Source organism: Balaenoptera ricei, chromosome 11 (assembly GCF_028023285.1).
Source record: "Balaenoptera ricei isolate mBalRic1 chromosome 11, mBalRic1.hap2, whole genome shotgun sequence".
NCBI classification, from domain to species: domain Eukaryota; kingdom Metazoa; phylum Chordata; class Mammalia; order Artiodactyla; family Balaenopteridae; genus Balaenoptera; species Balaenoptera ricei.
The window spans coordinates 85,579,251-85,607,099 of NC_082649.1; the positions used below are offsets into that span (position 1 = coordinate 85,579,251).

The window sequence follows — 27,849 nt, forward strand, 5'->3', positions numbered from 1 at the left end:
CGGCAAAGGGGGCGGGGGCCGGTGAAGGGGCGGGGACGACAAAGAGGGGCGGGGAAGGAGGGGGGAGGAGGCGGGGTTGGTGGGGCTGCCTGTGCCAGGCTCCCGTGGCTTCAAAGACATCTTTGTAATTAAAATCTTGATTAAATACACTTAATTAGAGAAAACTAGTGTATAATGTTATGCTGTGTGAGAATACAGACGTAATACACTATTTGTTTATACTACATTATTTGTTTATACAATTTATGTATATGCAAAGCATCTCATCACCTAAAGATAAATAGTGATAGAATTTTGGAATACTTTCTTCCAGAGTCAGAGATAGGTAGATATGTAGGTAGATAGATAGGTGTGTGTGTGTGTGTGTGTGTGTGAGTGTGTGTGTGTGTATATGTGTGTCCCCGCACGTGCATGCGTGTGCTTGTTTGGATGGCTGGATACAGAAAAACAACCATGTTCAAAAATACTTGTGTGCGCATATATATATATATATATATATATATATATATATCTCCTTTCTTGGAGTGGGACAAGAATGAGATTTACAGTCAGAAGGAACAGTTTAAATCCTTAACTCTCCACTGATTAACTATGAGACCTTGGGCACTTCTGTCTTCATTTGTAAACTGGGGATGATAATGTTCACCTTGTAAGACTGGAATTAAATGAAATCCATAGTGTTTTCAAAATATAAACCCTGATCAGCCACATCAGCATCATTAGAGAACTTGTTACAAATGCAAATTTTCAGGCCCCACCCCCAACCTTCTACTAAGCTTTGGATGATTCTGTGCAAAATAAAGCTTCAGAACCACTGAAGTGGAATGAATGCACAAAGCCTGATAGGCACACAGTAAATGTAGCTGCTATTAATAAATTATGATATTTAATCTCCTCTTTGTCCTTTATTATCCCCCAATCAGGTTTAAGTCAATAGTGTTCATTGAGCTGAAAGTCAGCGCCAGGCAGTAAACGGAGGGATAGAGTTCACAGTCCACAGTACTTAACAGGAAACACCAGCCTCTCTCCAGGTCACATGTCTCAACATCAACTAAGAAACCTCTATTTTTGCCTAGACTCCTCCGCAGATGGAAACTACTAAGGTTCTTTTTCAAAACAGGCTCATGTGTGCTGGGTCCCCAGCAATGCTACTTTTAGGAGACCTTTCCATTAGTGGCAGTGAGCATCACAACCCCCTCAAATGGTAGAAACCAAAGGGCGCCTTGGAGATCACATAGTCCAAACCCACATACTTCGTGAGGAGGAAGCTGAGGCCCACCATGAACAGAAAGGGGCTGGCCCAGGAAGAGGTCTGCAAAGGCATCTGGCCCTGCTTGTGCCTTGGGACTAACACCCTGACTCACTGTAGTGGTATTTTGATAGATGACACCAGGCACTCCCACTGGCTCACAGTGACAGATAAGAAATAGCCACTTGTCCTTGCCACTAATGAAAGTAACAGAGACATGCAAGCAAAACCTTGAAACAGACTTCATTTTAAATGGACTATAGCACAAACTGTTAGATTATCCACTATGGTTTATATACAGACAGATAAATATCCTGGGTGGTCCTATCTAGAAGCACAGATTTGGACAGAAGAGCCCCAGAAAGGCTCTATGTTGAATCCAATCCCCCTGAATGAACAATGACAAAGAGCTGTGACTAAAAGCATTTCAAACAGAGCCTGAAATAAAGTAAGGATTCCACATGTGCTCATTTTTATTTTAATTAATTTTATGATACAGGTAGAAATGTGTAGTGGAAAAAAAAAGTCTCTCATAGTTAAACCAGAGAGAGGATGGTTAATATTTTAGGAGAGAGGAAGAAAGGGATCATGCTATATACAGCTATATCCAGATTTTTTTCATTTCTTTGTTTTTAAACCTCTTTGGAGGTTTAAACAAATAAATTTAAAAACACTGAACAAATGTTTACTGGATATCATTTGCCTATAATCAGTGAGTAATGCTATTATTACTAACACACACTTGACAACTTATGGTCATGCAGTCCTGAGCAATTGGAAGGTAAGAGTTCTTGGTCACAGCTCCTAATGGGGTCCTACTGGGGCTCCCACACTGGTCTTGACCAAGATCATTTACTCAGCTTGCCCACAGCACAGCTTCCTGACATTCTTAAGCCCCAAGGAATTCTTCACCACCCTCTGACTTCCTGTAACTAAGCACCAAGCCCTGGCACACCTCTATCTAGTACTCCTCTCACTGTCTTGTATTTAAGTTTAGGTTTCTACTGCATTGCAAGATCCTTGAAGGCACAGGAAGACTGCATTCTTTTCACCTTTTTCACCTGGAAACGACTCAAAATATCTGTTGGCGTCCTAGTGAAATTTTTCAACATTTTGTTTTGCTATCAAGTCTATCCGGATACAACAATAGCAATAAAATTGCAACTAGATAGAGAAAGGTCAGTGAATGTTCACTATAGCAGCGTAGAAAACAACTCAGGTTAAAGCAGTGTTAATACCATACAGATGAATCAAGTCCTGTATTATGATTAATAACAGTAACAGTAGTATCTAACAATGTGCAATTGCTATACTCTATAAACACTTCCCATCCAGTATGTTATTTATCTTCACCTATATGGCAGATGTTCCTATTACACCCACTTTACACATGAAGAAACTGAGGCTGGAGGAGATTAAGTAATTTCTCCAAAGTCATTCACCAGCAACGAGGGAGCTAGGACTCTAATTTTGCTCTCTCTGACTTTAAACCTTCCCATTTTTCTACAATCAAGAAAATGTGAGAGCTCAGGAACATTCTCACATTTTAAACTTTATTTAAAAAGCGTCACCTAGTGGCCACGGACCACTACAGGGCGTGAGTGGCGGGTGAGCTGAGCGAGCGAAGCTTCATCTGTATTTATAGCCGCTCCCCATCGCTCGCATTATCGTCTGAGCTCCGCCTCCTGTCAGCATTATGGTGAGTTGTATAATTATTTCATTACATATTACAATGTAATAATAATAGAAATAAAGTGCACAATAAATGTAATGTGCTTGAATCATCCCGAAACCATCCCCCCACTCCGTCGTGGAAAAATTGTCTTCCACAAAACCAGCCCTTGGTGCCAAAAGGGTTGGGGACCGCTGATCTAGGCTATATCTTAGCAATTGGATTCAATCACCAAACTTTCCTAAACACCAGTGGCAGGAGTAATTTCTTAGAGTCATTGAAATTTTCTTAACTGTCTTCTGAATCATCAAGGGAAATCAAATTATGTCTTCTAGACTTTGCATTACGCATATTTATGGCTTTCCAATTTTTTGAAAATTGGTGGTCTGCGGAAAGTGAATTCAGTTTTTAAAAACAGCACCACTTGAAGGTTTAAAGACTTCGTTATCTTACATGCTAGCATCTTAGAAATCTACCTACCACACAATTAACCAGAATACTTTATTCTTATGCATCTTGATAAAAGGAGGTTTACTTTATCAACCAGACCCTTAACTGAAAAAAAGATGACTCTTCAGAGCCCCTAGAAGGAAATTTACAGCTAATACATCTCTTGGCAGTTCTTTGGGCTGGGATACAAAGCTATCAGGTAGATATTAAAATACTGTGCTCCCTTAGAGATGTTCACAGATATTAGGATAAAACTAAGAAAGCGGGACTTCCCTGGTGGCGCAGTGGTTAAGAATCCGCCTGCCATTGCAGGGGACACGGGTTCAGTCCCTGGTCTGGGAGGATCCCACATGCCGCAGAGTAACTAAGCCCCTGCGCCGCAACTACTGAGCCTGCGCTCTAGAGCCAGCTAGCCACAACTACTGAGCCCGCGGGCTACAACTACTGAAGCCCGCGCGACTAGAGCCCGTGCTCCGCAACGAGAGAAGCCACTGCAATAAGAAGCCCGCGCACCGCAACCAAGAGTAGCCCCAGATTGCTGCAACTGGAGAAAGCCCGTGCGCAGCAACGAAGACGGAATGCAGCCAAAAAAAAAAAAAAAACTAAGAAAGTTTTTTTTGGAGTCGAATCCACGTTTCTGCCCAGAAAATACTGGGTGCAGAACAATTAGTTCACTGCAGATCACTGTTTAGTTTCAAACGTAAACAACATGCTCAGCTCAGGGCTGAAGTGACCAGAGTGCCCACTTCATCAGACCGGAACAGTAGTTGTATAATTTTGCCCCCAGAGAACAGAGATAGGGAACAAAGAAGAAAAGTGAAAGAACAAACCAGCCCTTCCGTTCTACACATCCTTCTTTCCCATTTTGCCAGTCTGATTTCACTCATAGTGACTCATGGTGAAACAGAGAAAACATGTGAATTGCATTCGGATGTGCAAAGGTTAGTAACTACTTAATTTTCAAAACCAGCTCATCCTCCAGAAACACTATAGTTGCCTTCCACTCCATTTCACTTAGATTGGCTTCTGAACAACTGCAAAAATTGTCCTTAAAGTCCAGACGACATTCGTAGACTAGACCCTCAAAAGGGGTATTTTAAAGCAGGCTGTATTCGGACTGCCCGGGAAGGCATTGCCACTTCTCTTCAGACAGGGGATTTCCGCCGATTTCTTTCTGTCATTTCACCTCTGTTTTGCACTCTGCTCCTTGCTCTGTTGCGGGGCCCCAGTTTTCCTGTAACCAACCACTTAGAACCAATCAAGAAGTAAAGAAGAGAAGAAACGCCCGCCCGCTCCCAATTTCCTTGGTTTCTCTGCCCGCCAACCGCAGAGCCGACCGAGCCAGAGCCGCTGTCATCTTTAACCCAGCTCAGCTGATCGGTTGCCGCCGCCGCCGCCGCCAGATTCCAGAAGCAAAGAACAAGAAGCTGGGAAGCGAGACATGGACGTGAATATCGCTCCGCTCCGCGCCTGGGACGATTTCTTCCCAGGCTCTGACCGCTTCGCCCGGCCGGACTTCAGGGACATTTCCAAATGGAACAACCGCGTGGTGAGCAACCTGCTCTATTATCAGACCAACTACCTGGTGGTGGCTGCCATGATGATTTCCGTTGTGGGGTAAGTGGGGTCCCCCTCCCGGGCACTGATCGGGGTCAGCACCGAGTGGGCTCTTGGTGCAAGATCCCGGGATGCGTAAACGCTCTCCAAGACCAGCTCCTGTCCTGATAACTGCAAGCGGCCAAACCAGTGGAAACTTGTTCGCAGGGCGAGGCCGCAGCAATCTGGGGGTCCTTTTTTCTTTTTTTTTTTTTCCGCGCCTCGGGCTGAAGAGTGATGGGGAGTCCTGGGGTGAGGAAATGTTGCCAACCTCAGGCAAGAAAAAAATGACTTCTTTCCCGCTGTGCCCCAATTACGCTTTTGCTGGGGGTGATATTTGTAGCGCCCCAGTCTCTTAAAAATAAGAAAGAGGAAAGTGGTGTAACCTTATGCTGGGGCTGGCTGGGGCGGACGCCGCCCTGGAAGGCTTGGGGCGCCAGGGTGTGGATCCGGACTCTGCCTTCTGGGGTGTTAGTGTAGAAGGGGCATCAGAGAGACGACTCTCTTTATAGGTTTCTCTGCCTAATGCCTGCCACATTGTACGGGAAAGCTGAGCTTGGGAGAAAAAGGGTGGGTGTAGGCTGGTGGCGCATCTCCCAGTGTGGGGTGAAATCTGCCATGGCTTTAGAAACGGTGTCCTTTTGCTCTTTTTTCTTCCAGGAGTTGCCAGGCATGGTCACTTTATCTTCACACCCAGTCTTAAAATTGTGTCCTCTGCTATATGCGATTTCACACAACACCTGTTCTTCTAGAAACCACTTTTTCTTGTAGTTCACCCTTTAAGAAATGCTTCACTCACTTTTGCAAGATGGGGTGGTGATATTCTAGATCTTGCTGATCCCATGCGTCTTTAAAGAAAAAAGCACCCTCAGACTTTATAAAGAAACCCACTTGCCATTAAAGAAGTGTCTGGCATTTCTATTTGAAAGCAAACACAGAGGGAAAAAGCAAGCTGGCCTGGGAGAAAGGAAAAATCTAAACCTGGAAGGTGTGGGAAAGGGCAAATAGGGTGGTTTCTGTAGTTGGTTTGCTGTTCTTTGGCATATTTATTGAGTCACTTCTCTGTGCCAAGCTTGGGCACACCAAGATCAATCACACATGAATCCTGACCAAAGGGCACGTGACAGTTGTTGAGAAGATGTAGGACCAAATACCCAGCACAGTGGGGAGAGGGAGAGTTCACAGTTTCTGGGTGTGGTTCAGAATATTTGCCCCCATGCAGAAGTGGACTCTCATTTGTGAGACTGAATAGACAATTACACAGATCCTCGTGATGTGTTGCTTAAGGAATTTCCAACTCAGAATGGCTTGGTGTGTGGACAGCGTGGGCTCTGAACCGACTCTGAATTATACGGCAGCCAAGTTAAAATTAGTTGGAGTCGGACAGGCCTGGAGCAGCTGCCTTCTGAACCTTCCCCTAGCTTTATGCTTAAGGCTTATTTCTCTGAACAATAAAAAAATTTCTTTAAAACAAAATCACTGGTAAATAGGATTGCCTCTGTTGTTTTGCTTTCTTTTTCTTTTCTCTTTCTTTGTAAAGGCATCTTTCCTGGTCGTCTTTTTTTTTTTTTTTTTTTTTTGAGGTACACTCCCCCAAAGCTAGATATAGGGCAAGATTTGACACAGACCAATCAAATGTACAGGAAAAAAAACAAAAACAAACAAAAAAACTTGCTTTTCAAAAAGATGTACTGCCCAGATCAGACACAAGCTCCAGCAGCCTTGCTACCTTGATGGAATTCATTTTTCACTATGAATGCCAGGGGTGGGCCCCCTGACTAAATATAGCTCCTTCATTGTGGTGTCTTAGCCTACTAACTCAGGCAGTTTGGGGTGTTGGCCCTTCCTATTTCCCTTTTCAAATAGGAGACGGGGATTGGCAGTCAAATTTTTGAAAGTGAAAGTGAAAAGTAGCCATTTCATTTTTTTAAAATGTCTTTATTGGAGTACAATTGCTTTACAATGCTGTGTTAGTTTCTGCTGTATAACAAAGTGAATCAGCTATACGTATACATATATCCCCATATCCCCTCCCTATCCCACCCGCCATTTCATTTTTTAATTGATCTTATCCTTAAAAACTTACCAAAGATATAGGCTAGTAAGTTGTTTTGAAAATTGTGTGCCAAGTGTGGGATTCCCTTTGTACCCCAGTAAAACCTGGTGTGACATCTTCAACTGTTTCCTATACATCTACAAATGCACAGCCTGTAGTTCTTTCCAGGTTGCACTTTTCTTCCTTTATAATTTAATAATAATAAAAGCTAACATATATTGAGTGCTCTGTGTGCCAGGTACTTTGCTAAGTAATTTAGCAAATTCCCTCATACAACCCAATGAGATGACATATTATTATTGCATTATTATTATTGTTATTATTAGACCTGAGCCTCTGAAAGTTTAAATGACCTGCTCAAAGTCACAACCCCAGACTCTTAACTACTATGCCATCTTCCTGTGAGTCATGAGGTTTGGAACTGTAGTATCTTAAAGCTGGAAGAAACCAAATGTCTTCAGGGTCAGGGAGGCTTAGTTGATGCCCAGAACGTTTCTCATTCTAAAGAGAAATCTCCTCTTTTGGTGATTCAGTAGATGGGAGGGTCAGAACAGTGCTGGAGGCTGTTTGACTGGATTCTCTACTGGCATCTGATGGTTTCTCATGATATCTTGGTAGAGTGTGTGTGAAAATGTGGCCTGGGTGTTTCCCGGGGAAAGGACTGTGTTGGAAGTGTCTTCTTCAATGGTGCCGTCCCCTGCTGGACAGAAGGGACCGCCAGGTCATTGTTGGAGGGCTCTAGCCTCAAGTCTGAAGACTTCTGAGTTGAAAACTGGCTTGGGTAAGGATAGAGAAAGCCTGCTCATGAAGATTGCAGGAAGGGAGGAGGAGGACCAAGTGGATATTATCTAGCTCCAAAACACCCGGAAGGGCTGCCCAGACAAAGATGGAGATTAAGAGGGATTAGGATAGAGATAGATCTGTGCGTGAGGGCCTGATCAGGCAGGGCCTGGTAATCCATGGTTAGAAGTTTGGTCTTCATCCTAAAAGCATGGTTTCCCAGGCATATGACTTCCACTCAGGAGATCTATTCTGCCTCTTAGATTAAGTCTAAGTCTCTTAGCTAATAGTCCTTGTGGGGGACAGTTGCCATATCTTCTGGCTCTTCACAGAGTAGAAAGTAGTGGTGAAGAATTTCAGCACCAGAGCCTGGTTAAGTAAATTTTGAATCCCAACTAGCAGTCACTAGTGCCCTTAGGTAGGTCACTTGAACCACCTTTTGCCTCAGGTTCCTCATCTGTAAAATGAGACTAATGATAGTACCTGCATTGTAGGGCTTTTCTGAGGATTATCTGAGTTAATATAGGCAAGTTTCTTAGAACAGTGTCCGGCTCCTACTTTTTGCTTCACGAAATTTATTTTGGAGTTTTCATTATTATTTTTATCATTGTTGGTGTTATCATTGACTTAAGGAGAAACACAGATAGCATCTGTATCCCAGCAGCTCCATCCACCCAAACACCAGTCCCCAACTTACTCATCTCCTCCTGCCTCTCCTACAGGACTTTGCCCCTCACTCCCCACACCTGTGCCCATATCTTGTCTGGTATTTACCCCACAGGCTTTTAATTTGTCTCTTCACTTGTCTTCACTCTGCACTATTGAGTCCTTGAGGCCAGAGACTGTGGGTTTTTAAGTTAATTAATTAGTTAATCAATCAATTTGGCTGCACCAGCTCTTAGTTGCAGCACGCGGGATCTTCGTTGCGGTACGCGGACTTCTTAGTTGCGGCATGCATGCGGGATCTAGTTCCCTGACCAGGGATGGAACCCGGGCCCGCTGCATTGGGAGCGCAGAGTCTTACCACTGGACCACCAGGGAGGTCCCTGTGGGTTTTGTTTGTGATTATTTTTTTCTTTTTCTTGTTGTGGTGGTTAGCATTATTTTTATTCCCTGTATCCCCAAGGCCTACAATACAGCAGATGCTTAGCTGGCGAATGCAAAGAATAAATAAATGAACATAAGGTTTCAACGTGATCACGGGGGCAACTTTTAACGTACTTAACGGAATAAATTATTCTGAAGCGCATACAGCAACATGCTCCTGGAGTGATTCTAACTGGGTCATTGCTAACAGTGCTTACTACGTATTGGTTAGGATTACTACGGTGTAAAAATTCAATTTTAAACAGTTCAGAATTCAGACTCTTTGCTGATTCATATTGCCCTTGCAAATTTGGTGAAATACCCTTCTGTAGTGTTTCTCTACCTGGGCGCTGCTGACATTGTGGATCGTAGAATTCTTTGTCGTAGGGGGCTGTCCTGTGTATTGTAGGATGTTTAGCACCATCTCTGCTCTCTACTATGTGAAGATTGATAAATCAGTTTTTACTTGTTTTATTAGTAAAACATAATTTGGAAAAAAAATAAGTGCCCTCCCCTTCAGTTGTGACCATCGAAAATGTCATTTATTGTTTGTAGATTTTTTGATGATGGCCATTCTGACTGGTGTGAGGTGATACCTCATTGTAGTTTTGATTTGCGTTTCTCTAATGATTAGTGATGTTGAGCATCCTTTCATGTGTTTGTTGGCAATCTGTATATCTTCTTTGGAGAAATGTCTATTTAGGTCTTCTGCCCATTTTTGGATCGGGTGGTTTGTTTTTTTGATATTGAGCTGCAAGGGCTGCTTGTATATTTTGGAGATTAATCCTTTGTCAGTTGCTTCATTTGCAAATATTTTCTCCCATCCTGAAGGTTGTCTTTTCGTCTTGTTTATGGTTTCCTTTGCTGTGCAAAAGCTTTTAAGTTTCATTAGGTCCCATTTGTTTATTTTTGTTTGTATTTCCATTTCTCTAGGAAGTGGGTCAAAAAGGATCTTGCTGTGATTTGTGTCATAGAGTGTTCTGCCTGTGTTTTCCTCTAAGAGTTTTATAGTGTCTGGCCTTACATTTAGGTCTTTAATCCATTTGGAGTTTATTTTTGTGTATGGTGTTAGGGAGTGTTCTAATTTCATTCTTTTACATGTAACTGTCCAGTTTTCCCGGCACCACTTATTAAAGAGGCTGTCTTTTCTCCATTGTATATTCTTGCCTCTTTTATCAAAAATAAGGTGACCATATGTGCGTGGGTTTATCTCTGGGCTTTCTATCGTGTTCCACTGATCTACATTTCTGTTTTTGTGCCAGTAACATACTGTCTTGATTCCTGTAGTCAGTATAGTCTGAAGTAGTATAGTAATATAGTCTGAAGTCTGGGAACCTGATTCCTCCAGCTTTTCTTCTCAAGATTGCTTTGGCTATTTGGGGTCTTTTGTGTTTCTATACAAATTGTGAAATTTTTTGTTCTAATTCTGTGAAAAATGCCATTGGTAGTTTGAAAGAGATGGCCTTGAATCTGTAGATTGCTTTGGGTAGTATAGTCATTTTCACAATGTTGATTCTTCCAATCCAAGAACATGGTATATCTCTCCATCTGTTTGTATCATCTTTAATTCCTTTCATCAGTGTCTTATAGTTTTCTGCATACAGGTCTTTTGTCTCCTTAGGTAGGTTTATTCCTAGGTATTTTATTTTTTGTGTTGCAATGGTAAATGGGAGTGTTTCCTTGATTTCTCTTTCAGATTTTTCATCTTTAGTGTATAGGAATGCAAGAGATTTTTGTGCATTCATTTTGTAACCTGCTACTTTACCAAATTCATTAATTAGCTCTAGTGGTTTTCTGGTAGCATGTTTAGGAGACTCTATGTATAGTATCATGTCATCTGCAAACAGTGACAGCTTTACTTCTTCTTTTCCAATTTTCAAATATTTTCTCAATCCCTTTCTTTTCCTCTTCTTCTTCTGGGACCCCTATAATTCGAATGTTGGTGCGTTTAATGTTGTCCCAGAGTTCTCTGAGACTGTCCTCAATTCTTTTCATTCTTTTTTCTTTATTCTGCTCTGCGGTAGTTACTTCCACTATTTTATCTTCCAGGTCATTTATCCATTCTTCTGCCTCAGTTATTCTGCTATTCATTCCTTCTAGAGAATTTTTAATTTCATTTATTGTGTTGTTCATCATTGTTTGTTTGCTCTTTAGTTCTTCTAGGTCCTTGTTAAACATTTCTTGTATTTTCTCCATTTTATTTCCAAAATTTTGGGTCATCTTTACTATCATTACTCATTACTCTGAATTCTTTTTCAGGTAGACTGCCTATTTCCTCTTCATTTATTTGGTCTGGTGGGTTTTTACCTTGCTCCTTCATCTGCTGTGTGTTTCTCTGTCTTCTCATTTTGCTTAACTTACTGTGTTTGGGGTCTCCTTTTCACAGCCTGCGTGTTTGTAATTCCCGTTGTTTTTGGTGTCTGCCTCCACTGGGTAATGTTGGTTCAGAGAGTTGTGTAGGCTTCCTGGTGGAGGGCACTGGTGCCTGTGTTCTGGTGGATGAGGCTGGATCTTGTCTTTCTGGTGGGCAGGACCACGTCCAGTGGTGTGTTTTTGGGTGTCTGTGACCTTATTATGATTTTAGGCAGGCTCTCTGCTAATGGGTGGGGTTGTGTTTCTGTCTTGCTAGTTGTTTGGCATAGGGTGTCCAGCACTGTAGCCTGCTGGTCATTGAGTGGAGCTGGGTCTTAGCATTGAGATGGAGATCTCTGGGAGAGCTTTCGCTGTTTGATATTATGTGGAGCTGGGAGGTCTCTGGTGGACCAATGTCCTGAACTCGGCTCTCCCACCTCAGAGGCACAGGCCTGACACCCGGCCGGAGCACCAAGACCCTGTCAGCCACATGGCTCAGAAGAAAAGGGAGGAAGGGGGGGTGGGGGGGGGGAGGAAAAAAAAAAAAGAAAGAAAAGGGAGGAAAAAAGAAAGAAAGAAAAAAATAAAATAAAGTTATTAAAATAAAAAAATTTAAAAATTATTAAAAATTGAAAAGCAATTAAATATAGAAAAAAGAAAGATGAGAGCAACCAAACCAGAAAACAAATCCACCAATGATAACAAGCGCTAAAAACTATACAAAAAACAAAAACAGACAGAACCCTAGGACAAATGGTAAAAACAAAGCTATACAGACAAAAATCACACAAAGAAGCATACATATACACATTCACAAAAAGAGAAAAAGGAAAAAAACCCAAATATCTATAAATATTTTTAAAAAAAGGAAGAGAGCAACTAAATCAATAAACAAATCTACCAGTGATAATAAACTCTAAATACTAAACTAAGATAAACATAAAACCAGAAACAAATTAGATGCAGAAAGCTAGCCCCAAGTCTACAGTTGCTCCCAAAGTCCACCACCTCACTTTTGGGATGATACGTTGTCTGTTCAGGTATTCCAGAGATGCAGGGTACATCAAGTTGATTGTGGAGATTTAATCCGCTACTCCTGAGGCTGCTGGGAGAGATTTCCCTTTCTCTTCTTTGTTCGCACAGCTCCTGGGGTTCAGCTTTGGATCTGGCCACGCCTCTGCATGTAGGTCGCCTGAGGGCGTCTGTTCCCGCCCAGACAGGACGGGGTTACAGGAGCAGCTGATTCGGGGGCTCTGGCTCGCTCAGGCCAGGGGGAGGGAGGGGTATGGAATGCTGGGTGAGCCTGCGGTGGCAGAGGCCGACGTGACATTGCACCAGCCTGAGGCGCACCGTGTGTTCTCCCGGGGAAGTTGTCCCTGGATCACGGGACCCTGGCAGGGGCCGGCTGCACAGGCTCCTGGGAGGGGCGGTGTGGAGAGTGACCTGTGCTCGCACACAGGCTTCTTGGTGGCGGCAGCAGCAGCCTTAGCGTCTCATGCCCGTCTCTGCGGTCCGCGCTGATAGCCGCAGCTCACGCCTGTCTCTGGAGCTCCTATAAGCGGTGCTCTGAATCCCCTCTCCTCGCACACCCCGAAACAATGGTCTCTTGCCTCTTAGGCAGGTGCAGACTTTTTCCTGGACTCCCTCCCGGCCAGCTGTGATGCACTAGCCCCCTTCAGGCTGTGTTCACGCCGCCAACCCCAGTCCTCTCCCTGGGATCTGACCTCCAAAGCCTGAGACTCAGCTCCCAGCGCCCCCAACCCCGCCCCGGCGGGTGAGCAGACAAGCCTCTCGGGCTGGTGAGTGCTGGTCGGCACCGATCCTCTGTGTAGGAATCTCTCTGCTTTGCCCTCCGCACACCTGTGGCTGCGCTCTCCTCCGTGGCTCCGAAGCTTCCCCCCTGCAACCCCCCGTCTCCACCAGTGAAGGGGCTTCCTAGTGTGTGGAAACTTTTCCTCCTTCACAGCTCCCTCCCAGAGGTGCAGGTCCCATCCCTATTCTTTTGTCTCTGTTTTTTCTTTTTTCTTTTGCCCTACCCAAGTACGTGGGGAGTTTCTTGCCTTCTGGGAAGTCTGAGGTCTTCTGCCAGTGTTCAGTAGGTGTTCTATAGGAGTTGTTCCATATGTAGATGTATTTCTGATGTATTTGTGGGGAGGAAGGTGATCTCCACATCTTACTCCTCCGCCATCTTGAAGGTCTCTCCTTAGCTAAAGTATTGATACTTCATCTCCACGTGGCCCATGGAGGTGTTACCACTGGGTGGAAACTAGAGTTACCACTTTTTGCTTTTAGTCGCTTGAGATGGTAAGGAGTTTCTTCTATCTGAAAAGAGGATTACTCTAATCTTTTCAAAATGAGTGTGCTCCCAGGACTTCCCTGGTGGTCCAGTGGTTAAGAATCCATCTTGCAATGCGGGGGATGCCGGTTTGATCCCTGGTCGGGAGACTAAGATTCCCACATGCCACGGGGCAACTAAGCCCACGTGCCACAACTACTGACCCCACATGCCGCAAGGAAAGATGCTGCGTGCAACAACTAAGACCTGACGCAGCGAAAAAATTAAAATAATTTTTTTAAAAAATGAGTGTGGTCCCATAATATGTTCTAGGCTGGTAGCCACCAGCATCTGGTTTTAAGAAATGGGCAGATTGTTTGCCCCTTTTCCTGCAAAAAGGAAGAAAAACCAAGCTTCTAGCTGGTAGAGGAAGAAAAGAATCAGAGAGCCCTTGGATGGATGGGAATGTATTAAAACCTTTGCAGATGAAATCAATTGCATAAACATGCTGAAACCTAGTGGAAATGTTTCTGAGATTCATCAGCCAATTCTACAATATTACTCTATTTGTGTTCTTTCATTTGTTCACTCCACAAAGAATATGAGGCACTTACCAATTTCTCAGGCACCGTGCTGGGAGATACAGTGGAGAATGAGACAGCTGTGGTTCCTGCCTTCACCATGTTTATAGAGGCACCAAGAGGATGCTGAACACATAAGAATTAATTTTTATACAAGTGCACAGAAACATACACATATATAAACACATATCATTTTCAACCTGACTTACCTGATCTCCCCTATACGTTATGATGCCAAATCGCAAAACTCTCCGGTGTCAAAAATAGGAGAGGCATTGAGTATATGGACGGGGAAAGGATTATTAAATGGAACCATCCTCACCCGCAGCGCAGATGCCTTCTACTCAGTTGGACAAATATTTACTGAGCACCTGCTACTTGCCAGGTACTGTTGATGCTCTGAGGACACCAGCAGGAGTACAAGTCCACCCAGCCATCCCAAATCCTCCCAGAATTAATCTCTTCCTGCCCTTCCACGCACTTTTATTTGCACTTGAGGCACTGCACATGGCATGCTGGCACATGTCGTTCCGGGACGGGTCATGTGTTTCTTCTGAGTACAAAACTTTAAGAGGTCTATCAACACTCAGTGAAATTTTAATCTCAAAATTCTTCCTCAAGTAAGAATTCTTTTGTTAAATCATCTTCTGACACTATGTATATAACCTTGTTCTTCTCAACATCTCCCCATACACACTTTATTTTTTAAAATATTTCCTGGGGTTGGTAGTTTCTATCCCCTTTCCCTATATAAGGATTTACAATGATTCTGGGTAAATGTTCAAGTAAATAGGCGGATTTGGGGGTTCTTTTTTACCCCTTTCTAAGAGGGCAAAAGCTCTCAATCAACTTACTAGGGGCAGAGAGCTCTGTACAGGAAATGCAATTCTAAAAGATGAACTGGACCTATACCAAATTGAGCAGCCCCATTAGAGATTTTTTATTTTCCTTTTGGACAAATTAATCACTCAGCTTCAGAATACTTATAACATCCTCCCCTGGCTCTTGTAACGAGCTTGGCTTCTTGTTTCAGGGAACACTTCCGTGCCCGTGATCTTAAGAAAAAACCTGTAGGCTGCATCTCCGTTCTGCAAGCATTTACCATAAATAGATAGGATTTCCTGGCATTTTCTCCCAGGGAGCATTCGCGAAATGGAGATACCTGGAAGACAGAAAGCCCATCTGAAGTGGAAAACTGGGGCTTTGGCTCCTGCTTCTCCTGATCTGCTTTGTATCCCATCAGTGAAGTCCTCGTCTGCAGGAAACAAAAAGGAATGCAGAAACTGGGGTTAGTGGGAGGTAAATAGACAGGAACTGCTTGTAGGAAGGGAGTTTATGTGTCACCAGGCTCATTAGCATTTGTCCAAACCCCTGTCTTCTCTCCACAGTGCTGTAAGAACTTGCCATGTGACAACCATTTAATCAACTCCACTAAAAGCATTCAGAAAGAACAGTTTGTAAACAAATATCTTTCCACTTGAGTTCTAAAGCATTACTGTGAGATTAACTGTGGGTTCCTAATTGTTGAAGGCAGTGATCAGTGTACATGAGGGTTCATTATACCATTCTCTCTACCTTTAGAAATTTGCCATAAAAAAAGTTTAAAAAGGATCTGTTGCAGTCTAATCAGTCCCTTGTATAGTGACTATTTGAAGCTCCATGGCTAGGGGAGGGGTGAGACTCATGGCTTCTAACCCAGGTCCAAGCTGTTGTTTATTAAAAATAAAACCAGCAATGAGCTTGATAAATACAAAAGAAAACACGGAGGTTCATATGTCTTAGAATGGATACTTTTCACATGCCACCTGCTGCCAAGACAGTGGATCATTTGGATGCGTTTGGTTTGATGGGACCAATACACACGGTGTGGTAAGTATTCAGTACACAGCGAGTATGCAATAAATACTATGAGCTGAGCTGATTCAGTTGGTTAGGAAAATCTCAAGGTTAGGTTACTTTAACCTTTCTGTGACAAAAGAGTCTGATCCCTGACCCACCTTAACTGCCTGTGATCATTAGGCCCAGGAGACACTGATCACGTCTACTCAAAACTGATTTGTACATTTACATTTATCCTTTATAGTCAGAGATAGTTCTTGCCAGGAAGGAAGCCGTGTTGGGAAACCAAAATAACCACAGAAGGCGGTTGGGACTATCTAAGGAATCCAAGAGCAAGAGGGCCTATATAGACAGGTCTGCAGGTGGATGAATCTCTTTCTGTCCCACCCACTCTCCCTCCTGGCCCCCAGCCAGCACTAGTGACAGAACTTACAAAGATTCCTCCTTCCAGCGAGCCCAAGGGCCCTGTGATTTCATCTGATTATCTCCTATGTTTGCATAGGAGTTTTTCCTACTTTCGGTTTTTGTTTTGTTCCTTTCATCACAACTCTGTGAAGGTACAAAGACGGGGACCATCTCTACAGTAATACTTAGTGTACAGTGAGAATAATCGCGATTTGTCCAAGACAAATCTCTTGTCACTGAATTCGTGGCCATAGAAAGTTGCTGAGCTTACTTTAAATAACATGAAAATGTGCTAGATTCTTACTTACCCTTTTTCTTTCTTGCAACAAATATTTACTGAACTCCTGCTCTGTGCCAGCCACTGTGCCAAGTGCTGGGGAGAAAATGTCACGGTCCCTGCCCTCATAGCGCTTAGTCTCTAGTGGGAGACAAAGACATTCATCCAATATTCATTCAAATAAATATCAAACTGCCAATGGGTTCAGAGCTATGAAGAAGAGGCAGGCGGTGCTAGGACGTGGTCAGAGAGACTGAGAAAAAGCTGATTAAGCTGAGATTCGAAGAAGATAGGAGTGAATCTGGCAGAAAGAACGGCTTGTGCTCGGGCCTGCGATGGCCGGGGGCAGGGTAAGTTCTAGAGACAGATAAGAACGCCAGCAGATGGCGTGCAAAATCAGGAGGCGGAGGTATGAGAAAGCTGACAGGCAGAGATGCTGTACCCCTTAGCCATCCCTCATACTGATGATTAAAATTGTCCCTTCGTCCTGGGAGATGTAGCTTAAGCCAAATTGCAGGCTCGGAGGGTGAATTGTGACCTGAATTTCCGGCCCCATTTACGCCCTCAGCTCAGCCCCATTGTCCCAGGTACAAACTACATACCCTGGCTGCAGAGGCAGGCAGGGGCCAGACCCTGAGGGGCCTTGTAGAATGTGGAGAGAATCCTGTTTTTATCCTGAGAGTGATGAGAAGCAAGAAAATGGATGGGTGGATCCATATTGGCAGTGACCCCTCTGGTTGTTTAAGAACCGCAGAGAAACATCACCAATTTAGAGAAGTGCCCTGTGAGTAAATTGTTCCCCCCTTTCTTGGTGAGTCAGCCTTCCTCAGGAACCAAACTGCCAAAAGAGCTTTTTTGGGTTAGAAAATTGGAACTCAGTGCAAAGCTGCTTCTGCTGCTCAGAAAATATTTCACCACCTCTTTGGCTCTTGTTGGCATCACAGCATGGCAGGAGTTACCAAACGTGCACTTGAGTCGATCTGAAGACCTCTGGGTAAAGTTTTATCACCAGCACTGCAATTGGTGGCCTTGGGACAAATTTATTAACTTATCTATTCCTTACTTTGCTTCTATGTAGAACGAGGTGTGTTTTCAAGATCCATCCTACTTCTAAAATTCTGTGGTTGGCCAAGATTTTTTTTTTTTTTTTAGCAACTTGTGCTGAAACTATAGCCATAGCTAGCTGAGTCATGTTGGCAAGTTTAGGACCTGTGTCCACAGCCGCTCATAGCCGCCTTCCTTTAGAGAGAAATGAGAATGCTGAGGGATTTCCCAGAATGATCCTTAGTTGCTTACCCCAACTGGAAGGATAGGGTTCTAAAATGGTTGAGGGGGGAAATCTCTGGAGCTGGTTAACAACACAGAATGGGTTATGTTATGAATTGCTGTCACAATTACATCAACTGGCACTGTTTTTCTCCCCCTGGATCCCTTTGACTATGTTTCTTCACTGCCCTGGGCCTCAGTTTATGCATCTGTTTAATGGGACTGGGATGATTCCTCTTTGACGAGTCTGCTACAGGGTTCTGTGATGGGATTCTAAACCTTTATACAACTGTCAGTGATTCCACCAGAATTTTTAACTATTACATTTATCTATCAACTTTTTAATTGGATAGGATACATATGTATGTAGGTATATATTTGTAACTCACAATTGAAAAACGTATTGTTTTTGATTTGTAAAACTAGGTCCTATTTTCAACAAAGATAGAAAATCACGATCTCGCTCTCTTTTCTCTCCCTCCTCTCTCCCTCTCTCCTTTGCTTCCCTCTATCTTCCTTCCTCCCTTCCTCCCTCTCTCTCATTCACAGACTACCAAAAAATGAAATGGCACCCATCGAGCCCAATTGTCCACATGAAAGCTGGGGCGGCACATTTATGGAAGTTTTGTCCTAAAGGTCCTTGGGCTTCATTGTGACTGACGTCACTAAGAACCCAACTGTTGAGTAAAACAGCTTTACTCATCTCAGTCGAGACCTGGTTCCCAAACTCCTGCACTCACTGGAAAATGAAATTAATCTCTGGAGGGTGGTCTGTTTTATTTTGCTCCAAGTAGAGGAAGGTGCCAGGGCAGTGGGAGTAGTGTGCATTTTACCCTTTCTTAGAATGGAATTGCCCTTGAGCAGAGTAAGGAAGAAAATCATTTCTGCTCCAAGTAACTTTGTTCATTTTTTCCAGCTTGGAACTTTGGTTTAATTACAGATCATGGCTGGGCATGTGGTGAGCTAAAACCACTTCTGTAGGACTCTGCTCTGTTCTTTTCCCTTGAACATGAGCAACAGGAACAGGTGAAAAGCAAATTTGGAATTACTTGAGTCATGCCTGGATTTTTCATTGTTCTTTGTCCTGGGCTTTATTTAGACATTCAGCCTAGGTATCTACCTCACTTGTCCCAAGAAAAATAGAAACAGCTTGGCATGCATTTTATTATATGCTACACCTCGTGAATTATTATTTTAACAGATATTCTAGGAAGAACTGAGCCGGACACCTTTGACACTTTGCCACCAACCAGCCATCTCCTATTTGCAGCTTACGCAAAGGAGTTTCCTAAACTTGAACTCTCTGCTCTACTTCTTTGAGTTAATGTTGATTTTGTCAACATCAAGGCTATGTAAAAGGGTTTGTCTCTTTCAGGCATCTTTCCCCCATTTCCTTTATTTTTAAATATCAATTTTTTTTTATTTTCAAGTAATACACGGCTATTGAAAAAATATGAAAATAGAAATAAGCAAATGGGAATATATTACCCATGATCCTATTACCCAGTATAACTACTGGAGTCTTTTGGTATCATTTCTCTCAGAATCTTTTTGGTGCTAGAAATGAAATTTATTTATCTGTGAGAGTTTCTGAGCCTCTCTACCCAGTCTCCCTACCACTTGCTAAAGAGGATTTTGTTTTGGCCCTGTCCAAATCTTCCCTTCCCCAGACCTATAAGGAAATTTTTGTCTTTCCCAAACCAATTCCAGGGTCAAAGCTGGAGACAGGGTATAAGCCAGATAAAACTGTGAAAAAGAAAAGAAAAAAGAACAAAGAGACGAAGAGACCTAAATAATAAAAAACTGAGGGAGGAGGACAGATAGACTAGCACGTGTGATGGATGGTGGGAAAGCTTGTGGGGGTGGTGGTGGATTGGTTACAAGAGGATCTAGAGAATGGGTGGGAAACCAAGGTTTGGAAGGGAGAAGGAAGAGCTTGGCTGTGCGTATGAATTGAAACTGCATTAATGTTATTGGAGAGATGAGGCAAGGTAAGATGATTGGACTGTTGTAGTTGGCCTGTCCCAAGCTGGAGTTGTGGGGCTGAGGAGCAGTTACTTTTACATCTTTTTTTTTTTTTGAATTAACCATCCCATAGTCTTTTTTCTTTTTCTTTTTTTTTTTAAAGGTCAGGTTTTATTTTATCTTTTTTTTTTTTTTTTAATTTATTTTTACTGGCTGTCTCGGGTCTTAGCTGCGGCACACGGGATCTTTTCGTTGCAGCGTGCAGGCTCTCTCGATGAGGTGTGTGGGCTCAGTAGTTGCGGTACGTGGGCTTAGTTGCCCCACCACATGTGGGATCTTAGTTCCCTGACCAGGGCTTGAACCCGTGTCCCCTGCATTGCAAGATGGATTCTTAACCACTGGACCACCAGGGAGGTCCCATTTTACATCTTTATATTTCATTTTTTATATGTTCATTTTGTTTCTGATTACAAAATAATTTATGAATTGCAAAAATTTCTACTTCTGAGTTATATAACATAGGTGCTAAATCCACCTATCAGAGAGAATTGTTGCTTTTACCCAATCAATATATTATTGTCTTCCCACATTATTAAGTATACTTTGACTTTTTGAAAACAGTTGTATATGCCACCATTTAGTAAATTGTTGGCCACATAGGTTGTTTCTAAAGTTTATAAATCATAAATACCACTTGTGTGAATACTGTTACAATTCAGTCTTTGCATTTTTATTCACTTCCTTAGACTATTCTAAAGAGGAGATTTTTGCCTTGAAGGGTATAAGTATTTGCAAGAGTTCTGAATGAAATAAGCAGCTTATTATTGTAGGGTTTAATTTTAAATTACGTGCTACTGCTTTTACCACTGTTTAACTGCATGCATTTTGGTAGAAATTTTTAACTTTTTCAAAGGAGTTTGACATAACTTATATCCCTGATTTCACCCATTAAGATATGCAATACTTTCACTCCTATTTGAAACTATTTAAAATAGCTTTTGTGTTTCAGGAGGCAGAATCAGAGCTAAAATTTAAAGGGATTTTTAAAAAAAGAATCTTAATTGTCCTAAATATGCATCCCAATATGAATATGACTCCTTCATATCTGTTCTATTTCAGAGAAAGTAAGCTCTGGGCATCACCTTTCATTATCCTGTCTTCCAAATCAGTGATGTTAATATTCAGAGCATGACGATAACACACTGACCCTCCTTGTCCTTCCCAAGCAAAATGCTCATTAGCCTCTTAGAAGGGTAAAAAGTTAGTAATTCATCATACTTGCTGACCACAAATGTCTTGTTGAGGATTTTGTACACAGAGTGGGGTGGGAGGGTTGGGCTGAGTGGGGCTACAATGTCCCGTCATTCTCACTTATGAAATACTTGATCTAAATTTCCTCTTTATAATGTGTTTCCCCCATTATCAACAGTGGAGTAACCTTTGCTTCATGTAACAGTGAAACTGGAGGTTCTATGCTTGGAAATCTCAGTTGATAACCCATCTCCTAATGATACTCTGGGCCTTTTACAGAATTATAATGACCTCTCTATGCCAGGAGTCATAAACCCAAATGCCTCCATGGGCCAGGCAGCTTATGTAAGAGAGCAGTGCAGGGCAGCTGTTAGAAGAACAATATTAATGGCAGCTCACTGGGGGCCTCTGTGTCAGAGATGCCATAGATATTGGGGGGCGAGGGGGAGGGCTGACGCTAAATGGAGAGCATTTATTCTATCTAAATGAGAAGGCACTCCAGCCAGTGGCTGACGTGGGAAACTGGGCCCAGTTTTGTGAGATTTTCTTGTTTCCAGGAGAAGCAAGAAATCCCAAGATTTATGGATTTTTTTTTAAAAAAACACATTGGGATTCAAGTAAAAGTTTTAAAAATTATTGCACAGTCCAAACACAAGTGTGACTGCAGACTGGATCGGGCTCATGGAGACCACTGTGTGACCTGTACTCCACATTCATCTAGCATGGCAGCTTCTAAGAGGATTTAAATAAGCCCTTGGAGCGCAGAAAATACAATCAACGTGTACTAGAGCCCAGGATGTATAAAAGTTAAAGACAGCCCATCCAAAAGAGGGGCTCTAGTCTTTTAAAATGCTGGGCCTCTATCGAGACGGGCTGTTTGGTGGGAGTCACACCGCCTCCGTGTGAATCTTTGCTCTACCATTTTCTAACCTCTGTGCCTAAGTTTCTTCCTTTGAGAAGTAAATTGATAGCATCTACCTCATCAAGATATGATTAAATGAGACAACTTACATAAAAGGCTTAGTAAGTACTTTGTTGTTACTCTTCCTCCCCTTCCTCATCTTCTTCCTCCTGACCTGGGCTCCCTCTTTTTTCATATCCCAGGTTCCTGAGTCCCTTCAACATGATTCTTGGAGGCATCGTGGTGGTGCTGGTGTTCACGGGCTTTGTGTGGGCAGCCCATAATAAAGACATCCTCCGCCGGATGAAGAAGCGGTACCCCACAACGTTTGTCATGGTGGTCATGCTAGCCAGCTACTTCCTCATATCCATGTTTGGGGGAGTCATGGTCTTTGTGTTTGGCATTACTTTTCCTCTGCTGTGTAAGTGAACCTGGGTCTTCCTTTCCTTATATCGTAAAGAATGTAGGCGCGATCGTTCAGTGGGAATAACCTAACCTGTTTCGGAGGTGTGTTGGCAGGTCTACAAAATTATCAGAATTTTCTGAAACAGCAGATCAAGGCCTAATAGTCCATTAATTGCACAAATACGGTACACAAAACAAATACGGATCGCAAGTCATACAGCAGGAAAGTGGTATAGCCTGCACTGGAATCCAGATTTGTCTGATGTTAGAGTCTGTTCTCAGTCGTTCAGTGCCAGGCATCCTATGGTGACAGAGAAATGAATGTTTACTCTCTACTTACTCAGAAGATCATAATTAGTGTTGAAAGTTTTGTAAGTTGGCCCAGAATATAGATACCAAGTACTCCAATTCTGGTGAAGAGAAATAGACATTTTCTAAAGTCTATATGCATTGTTTACCGAGATTCCCAAGCACTTGAAGCCTGAAATAGAGAACAGATAAAATTCCAGTCTCATCAATAGAAATCTGATTAAAATTATAGTGTATTAAGTGACAGGAATATCCCTTTAACCTTTAATAGCATTTCACGTGTGCCGCTATACCATTAAATAAAATCAATCGCTTGTTTAGGGTTTGTTAGATTAAGCCCGGAATATTTATATGTGAATCTCATACCTTATTGGATAAAATAATTGAATCAGTAAATTCAGACTTTTTGAAATACTCTTCAGGTTTTCTTTATGTGCTACAGGCTTAGTAGTTCAGTGATTCTGCTTAAATGCACAGCTTGTAAAACACAAGCCAGGGTAATGAAATGTATGAGAAGTCAAGAGTCAAGGGTCCAGGTTTCTATTCCTAGACCTGCTGGAAACCAGCCATGTGATCTGGACCAGTTACCCTCTATGGGCTGTAGTTCACTCATCTATAACAGAAGGAAATTAGACAAGATCAGTGATTCCCAAACTTTGATGATTGTGAGAGTCATCCTGGATGATTTTTAAAAATATAAATTTGCCAGCTACATCCCTTGGAGATTTTGATTCTTTGGGTCCACAGTGGTGCCCAAAGAACCTGTATTTTTTTTTAGAAAGCTTCTCAAATGTTTCTAAGGGCCACTCTAGATTAGGAGCCTCCAGAGAGAACACACGTCAGTGCGTCTCAAAATGAAGGTCCAAAATCGCCTGTCAGAAGCATCCACAATGATTACTGAAATGTTACATTCTGGCATCCTACCTCAGTCTTAACAGTCTGAATTTTAGGTGATGAAGACTGGGAATTTGCCTACTTAACCGTCTCTCCAGGTGATTTGTATGTACACAGAAGTTTGAAAACTGCTGGTGCAGATCAACAAGTGTGTCTGTTTAAAATACAGACTCCCAGGACCATCCCTTTAAGATTCTGGTTCAGAAGGTCCAGGAGAGAGGCTAGAGAATCTTTATAAACAAACTCAGGTAATTCTTAATATTCAGGCAAATCTGGGGAACACCAGGTTACATAAGGCCCATAAAACCCTTAGCTTTTTATCTAGACATCTATATCCAACACTGTGGAAAACTGCCCCATAGGAGGCATTTTCTAAGAGGACTTCACCTGCATGCCTCCTGCGGGGACAAAATACAGGTAATCCCTGAACTGAGCATGAGCTCTTTTCTGGAAAGCTTAGTGTTCAGTTGCTTTTTAGTGAAGTTGGAATCGCATGGATTCACTTTGAATTTCAGGGCATTTAAGTAGCATCTGAAAGGTAATGATATCAATGTGTGAAGGGAAGAGAGTGGCAGCCAGATTATGGTCCTTCCTGCTGAACACAACATTTTCCTGCACACACAAAGAATACTTTATATAAAGTCCAAGGATCCATGTGGGGACTTGGATCAATGAGAGAACCAGACCGGGCTGTAGCTAACAGAGAGAGTTTTTGCTACAAGTGTGAAGGGAAACAGTAAACCGTTGCTTTGATGCTAACCACGTTTCACTTCCCTGCAGTGATGTTTATCCACGCATCGCTGAGACTCCGGAACCTCAAGAACAAACTGGAGAATAAAATGGAGGGAATCGGTCTGAAGAGGACGCCCATGGGCATTGTCCTGGATGCCCTAGAACAGCAGGAAGAAAACATCAGCAAGTTCACTGACTATATCAGTAAAGTGAAGGAGTAAATAGAGCTGACCTGCTGATAGGGTTGCAGCAGAAATCGAGTTGCAGTTTGTCCTTGTCCAGACCTACTTTCCGTTTGTGTTTTTGAAATACGAGGTGCACAAACCATCCAGCTATCCATGGCAGCACGCACGGAGAGGTCACCCTGTTCTCATCTCTGCTGTTGCAGAGAAAAGGCCTCAAACTGAAAGAAACCACCCTCCTAGTATGTCTGAAGTTTCAAGTGTATTTATGAAAGCTGATAGGAAATGGGTCGCACTTATCTCTTAAGGGGAATAAAAGAATAGAATTATGGATTGTACGGCAACAATATGGTTATCTTGTAGGAAAAAAGTAATTGTAAAGGATCAAGGCAATATGAGTAAATGAAAAGACTACGAAAGGAGATGATATCATGCATTAGCCTGTTTTAATTCCCCTCAGCATCCTTCAAAAATATTCCTTCCTTAGCATTATAATATGTGGGGTATAAAGTAGTTTTTATTATTCTTTAAAATCAAAGATGATCTCGATCACTTTGCCTCCTGTTTGATGTGCAGTGGATAAACCAGTTGTTTCTATTTTGTTTATAAATATAAAGCTAGCTGTTTAGGAGAATATTTTGTCAACTTTTTGTAAATTTTTGAAGTGCTAGTAATATGTTCTCACTAGAAGGCATTTGTTGCAAACTAAATATCATCTTCTTTAAGGAGGTTACAGCTCTGTAACCTGTATTATTCTTGACAGTCTTGTTAAAAAACAAACAAAAAAATCAGAATAAAACTTGAGTTTCTATTGCACAGTTTTTGTTGTTATAATGACAAAAAGGTGTCCAAGATAATGTTTCCCTTTTTTCTTCACTGTTTAGTTTTTAACTGGAACATTTAGAAAGAAGGAAATGAACGTGCATTTTACTAATTCCTTAGGGGCAGAAAGAGGACAATAAATAGCTGATCTTTTGAAATCTGAAAAGCATCTTTAGATGACCAAGCAAAAAGACTTTTAAAAATGGGAGTGATCATCAGCTTCTGCAGTTCATAAAAATATTAGGTAGCACTTGGTACAATTATATGTTTTTATAGCTAGACATTAGAATTAAGATAGCATGAGTTTATATTTTCTATTACTTTCTTCCTTTCACTTCCCATGTATTTAGAAATAGATGATACAACATGTTTTCCTTGCCAACTGAGTGATTTCATAGATGAATAGAAAATATTTAGCTTTCCCTAGCATGGAATTAGGAAGACGTTTGGAGCAGTACTTACTGAAGAGACCCTGTATGTCCTAGAATAAGAAGCAATGCATGTGCCGCTCCTGCTTTTTTCTTGCATTTTAACTTCTTAGCCAACCTGCAGCCTTTCTCTCTAGCGAAGCGATATCACCATGACTTCACATACATGGCCTAGAATTTGTACCCATAGCCAAATATGAATAAAATTTATCCAAGATTTTTTTTGGGGGGATGAGACTTTATTTACTGTACATCTGTGTTAAATGTCTGAGAAACTCAGTGACAGCCCTATAAACATGCAAATATTCTCTCTGCAGCAAAAAACAGCTTGTGTTTCAAATACTGTTAATAAAACTTTAATGCTTTATTAATTTCCAGCCAGAATAAAACCGAATACTAATGGAACCCTTTTTTAAACCTGGCATGGGCTTATACATATTTAAGACCCATTTTCTACATGGTGAAATCTGTAGACTAAATGCAGTAAATTTGGAGAAAGTGACGACGTGAATGAAAAAAATATACTCATTACAATTACTAATGGTTGGTTGTCAGAATATAATAGAAAACTCTAGCATGGAATTGCTATAAATTATTTCACTTTAAAAACAAGTTAAAATTTTCAGTTAAGATTTTTAGGGTGGGAGTGGGTGAATAGAAAAAAAGCATAATATGAATGGCTTCACCTGTTTCTTGACAAAACCTGTGTAATGAGGCAGTAAATTTGAATTTGGATCTTTTCTTTTTGCACATCTAAGAGTAACGTCCTCTTTCAGGACTATTCACGCTTTTTGAAATTCCTGGCTTATTTATTAATACTGTTGCTGTATAAGCAAACACATAAGAGCTTCCAGAACTTCAACCGCTGACACACATTAAGCTTAAACATGTTCAGAGTGCTTTGTCCCATCAGAGTTTAGCCTCTTAAACGCAGAATATGCTAGGCACTTTAAAAGTTTTATTTATCGCAGTGTTTTTTAAACCATCTGGCTTTGTGTGCAAGGATGCTTTATAGAAATGGTAAAGTAAGAGAAAACAAAACTCTCAGCCTTGGGGTATTCTAAAATTAATTACTTGATTGAAAACTATAACTATTTAAATTTGGATACTTTTGTACCCACTAAATTATCTTTAAAAAATGGAAACACCATATTTCTTTCCCATGGCTTGTCCTTCGAAATAATGTATTGTTTGTCCCCATTAAGTCCATTCTCTCCTAGCCTGTTTTGCCTGTGATGTACCACCTATGATTATATAAAAAGAGAAAGAAGGCAGGTGCCAATTATTTGCTCAGGTGAGGAAGACAGAAAAAGCAACAAAGTGTGATTTCCTGATTTCTAAGGTTCATGCCACTTCAATACAAAATTTCATATTCTATGCACCTAGAGACTTGAATGGATAATTATGGGCTCTAGGAACTTGGAAAAGGAAAGGACACTGGGGATGGAGTTGTCTGGAAGATTTTTGTGGAGTCTCTCAGGATACTCCATAGAAGGGTCAATGAAAGCAAAAGCATGAGGATGTTTTATCAAGAATAGTATATATAGGGCTTCCCTGGTGGCGCAGTGGTTGAGAGTCTGCCTGCCAATGCAGGGGACACGGGTTTGAGCCCTGGTCTGGGAAGATCCCACATGCCGCGGAGCGGCTGGGCCCGTGAGCCACAACTACTGAGCCTGCGCTTCTGGAGCCTGTGCTCCGCAACAAGAGAGGCCGCAATAGTGAGAGGCCCGCACGCCGCGATGAAGAGTGGCCCCCGCTTGCCATAACTAGAGAAAGCCCTCGCACAGAAACGAAGACCCAACACAGCCAAAAATAAATAAATAAATTAATTAAAATGAATAATGCTTAAAAAAAAAAAGAATAGTATATATACAACATTGTAAATCAACTATACTTCAATAAAATTAAAAAACAAAACAAAGGTGAAAGGATAGTATAAAGAATTTGTGGCAGATAAGACTGAATTACTAAATTGAAAACAGGCAATGAGGGCCTTGAATGATAGGATAAGGAATTCAAGGTTAATCCTATAGCAAGTTTCCTTAGATTTTTGAGAAGAACAAGATCAAGATCATT

At 41.9% G+C, this 27,849-nt stretch overlaps 1 protein-coding gene across 1 annotated transcript; it reads left to right on the forward strand.

Moving 5' to 3' along the window:
• Positions 1–4,402: 4,402 nt before the first annotated feature.
• ARL6IP5 (ADP ribosylation factor like GTPase 6 interacting protein 5) lies at positions 4,403–25,994 on the forward strand. The gene is made up of 3 exons (XM_059940161.1): positions 4,403–4,988; positions 22,205–22,422; positions 24,390–25,994. The coding sequence occupies exons 1-3, from the start codon at positions 4,813–4,815 to the stop codon at positions 24,560–24,562; spliced, it is 567 nt and encodes a 188-aa protein (XP_059796144.1). The 5' UTR covers positions 4,403–4,812; the 3' UTR covers positions 24,563–25,994.
• The last annotated feature ends 1,855 nt before the right edge of the window (positions 25,995–27,849 follow it).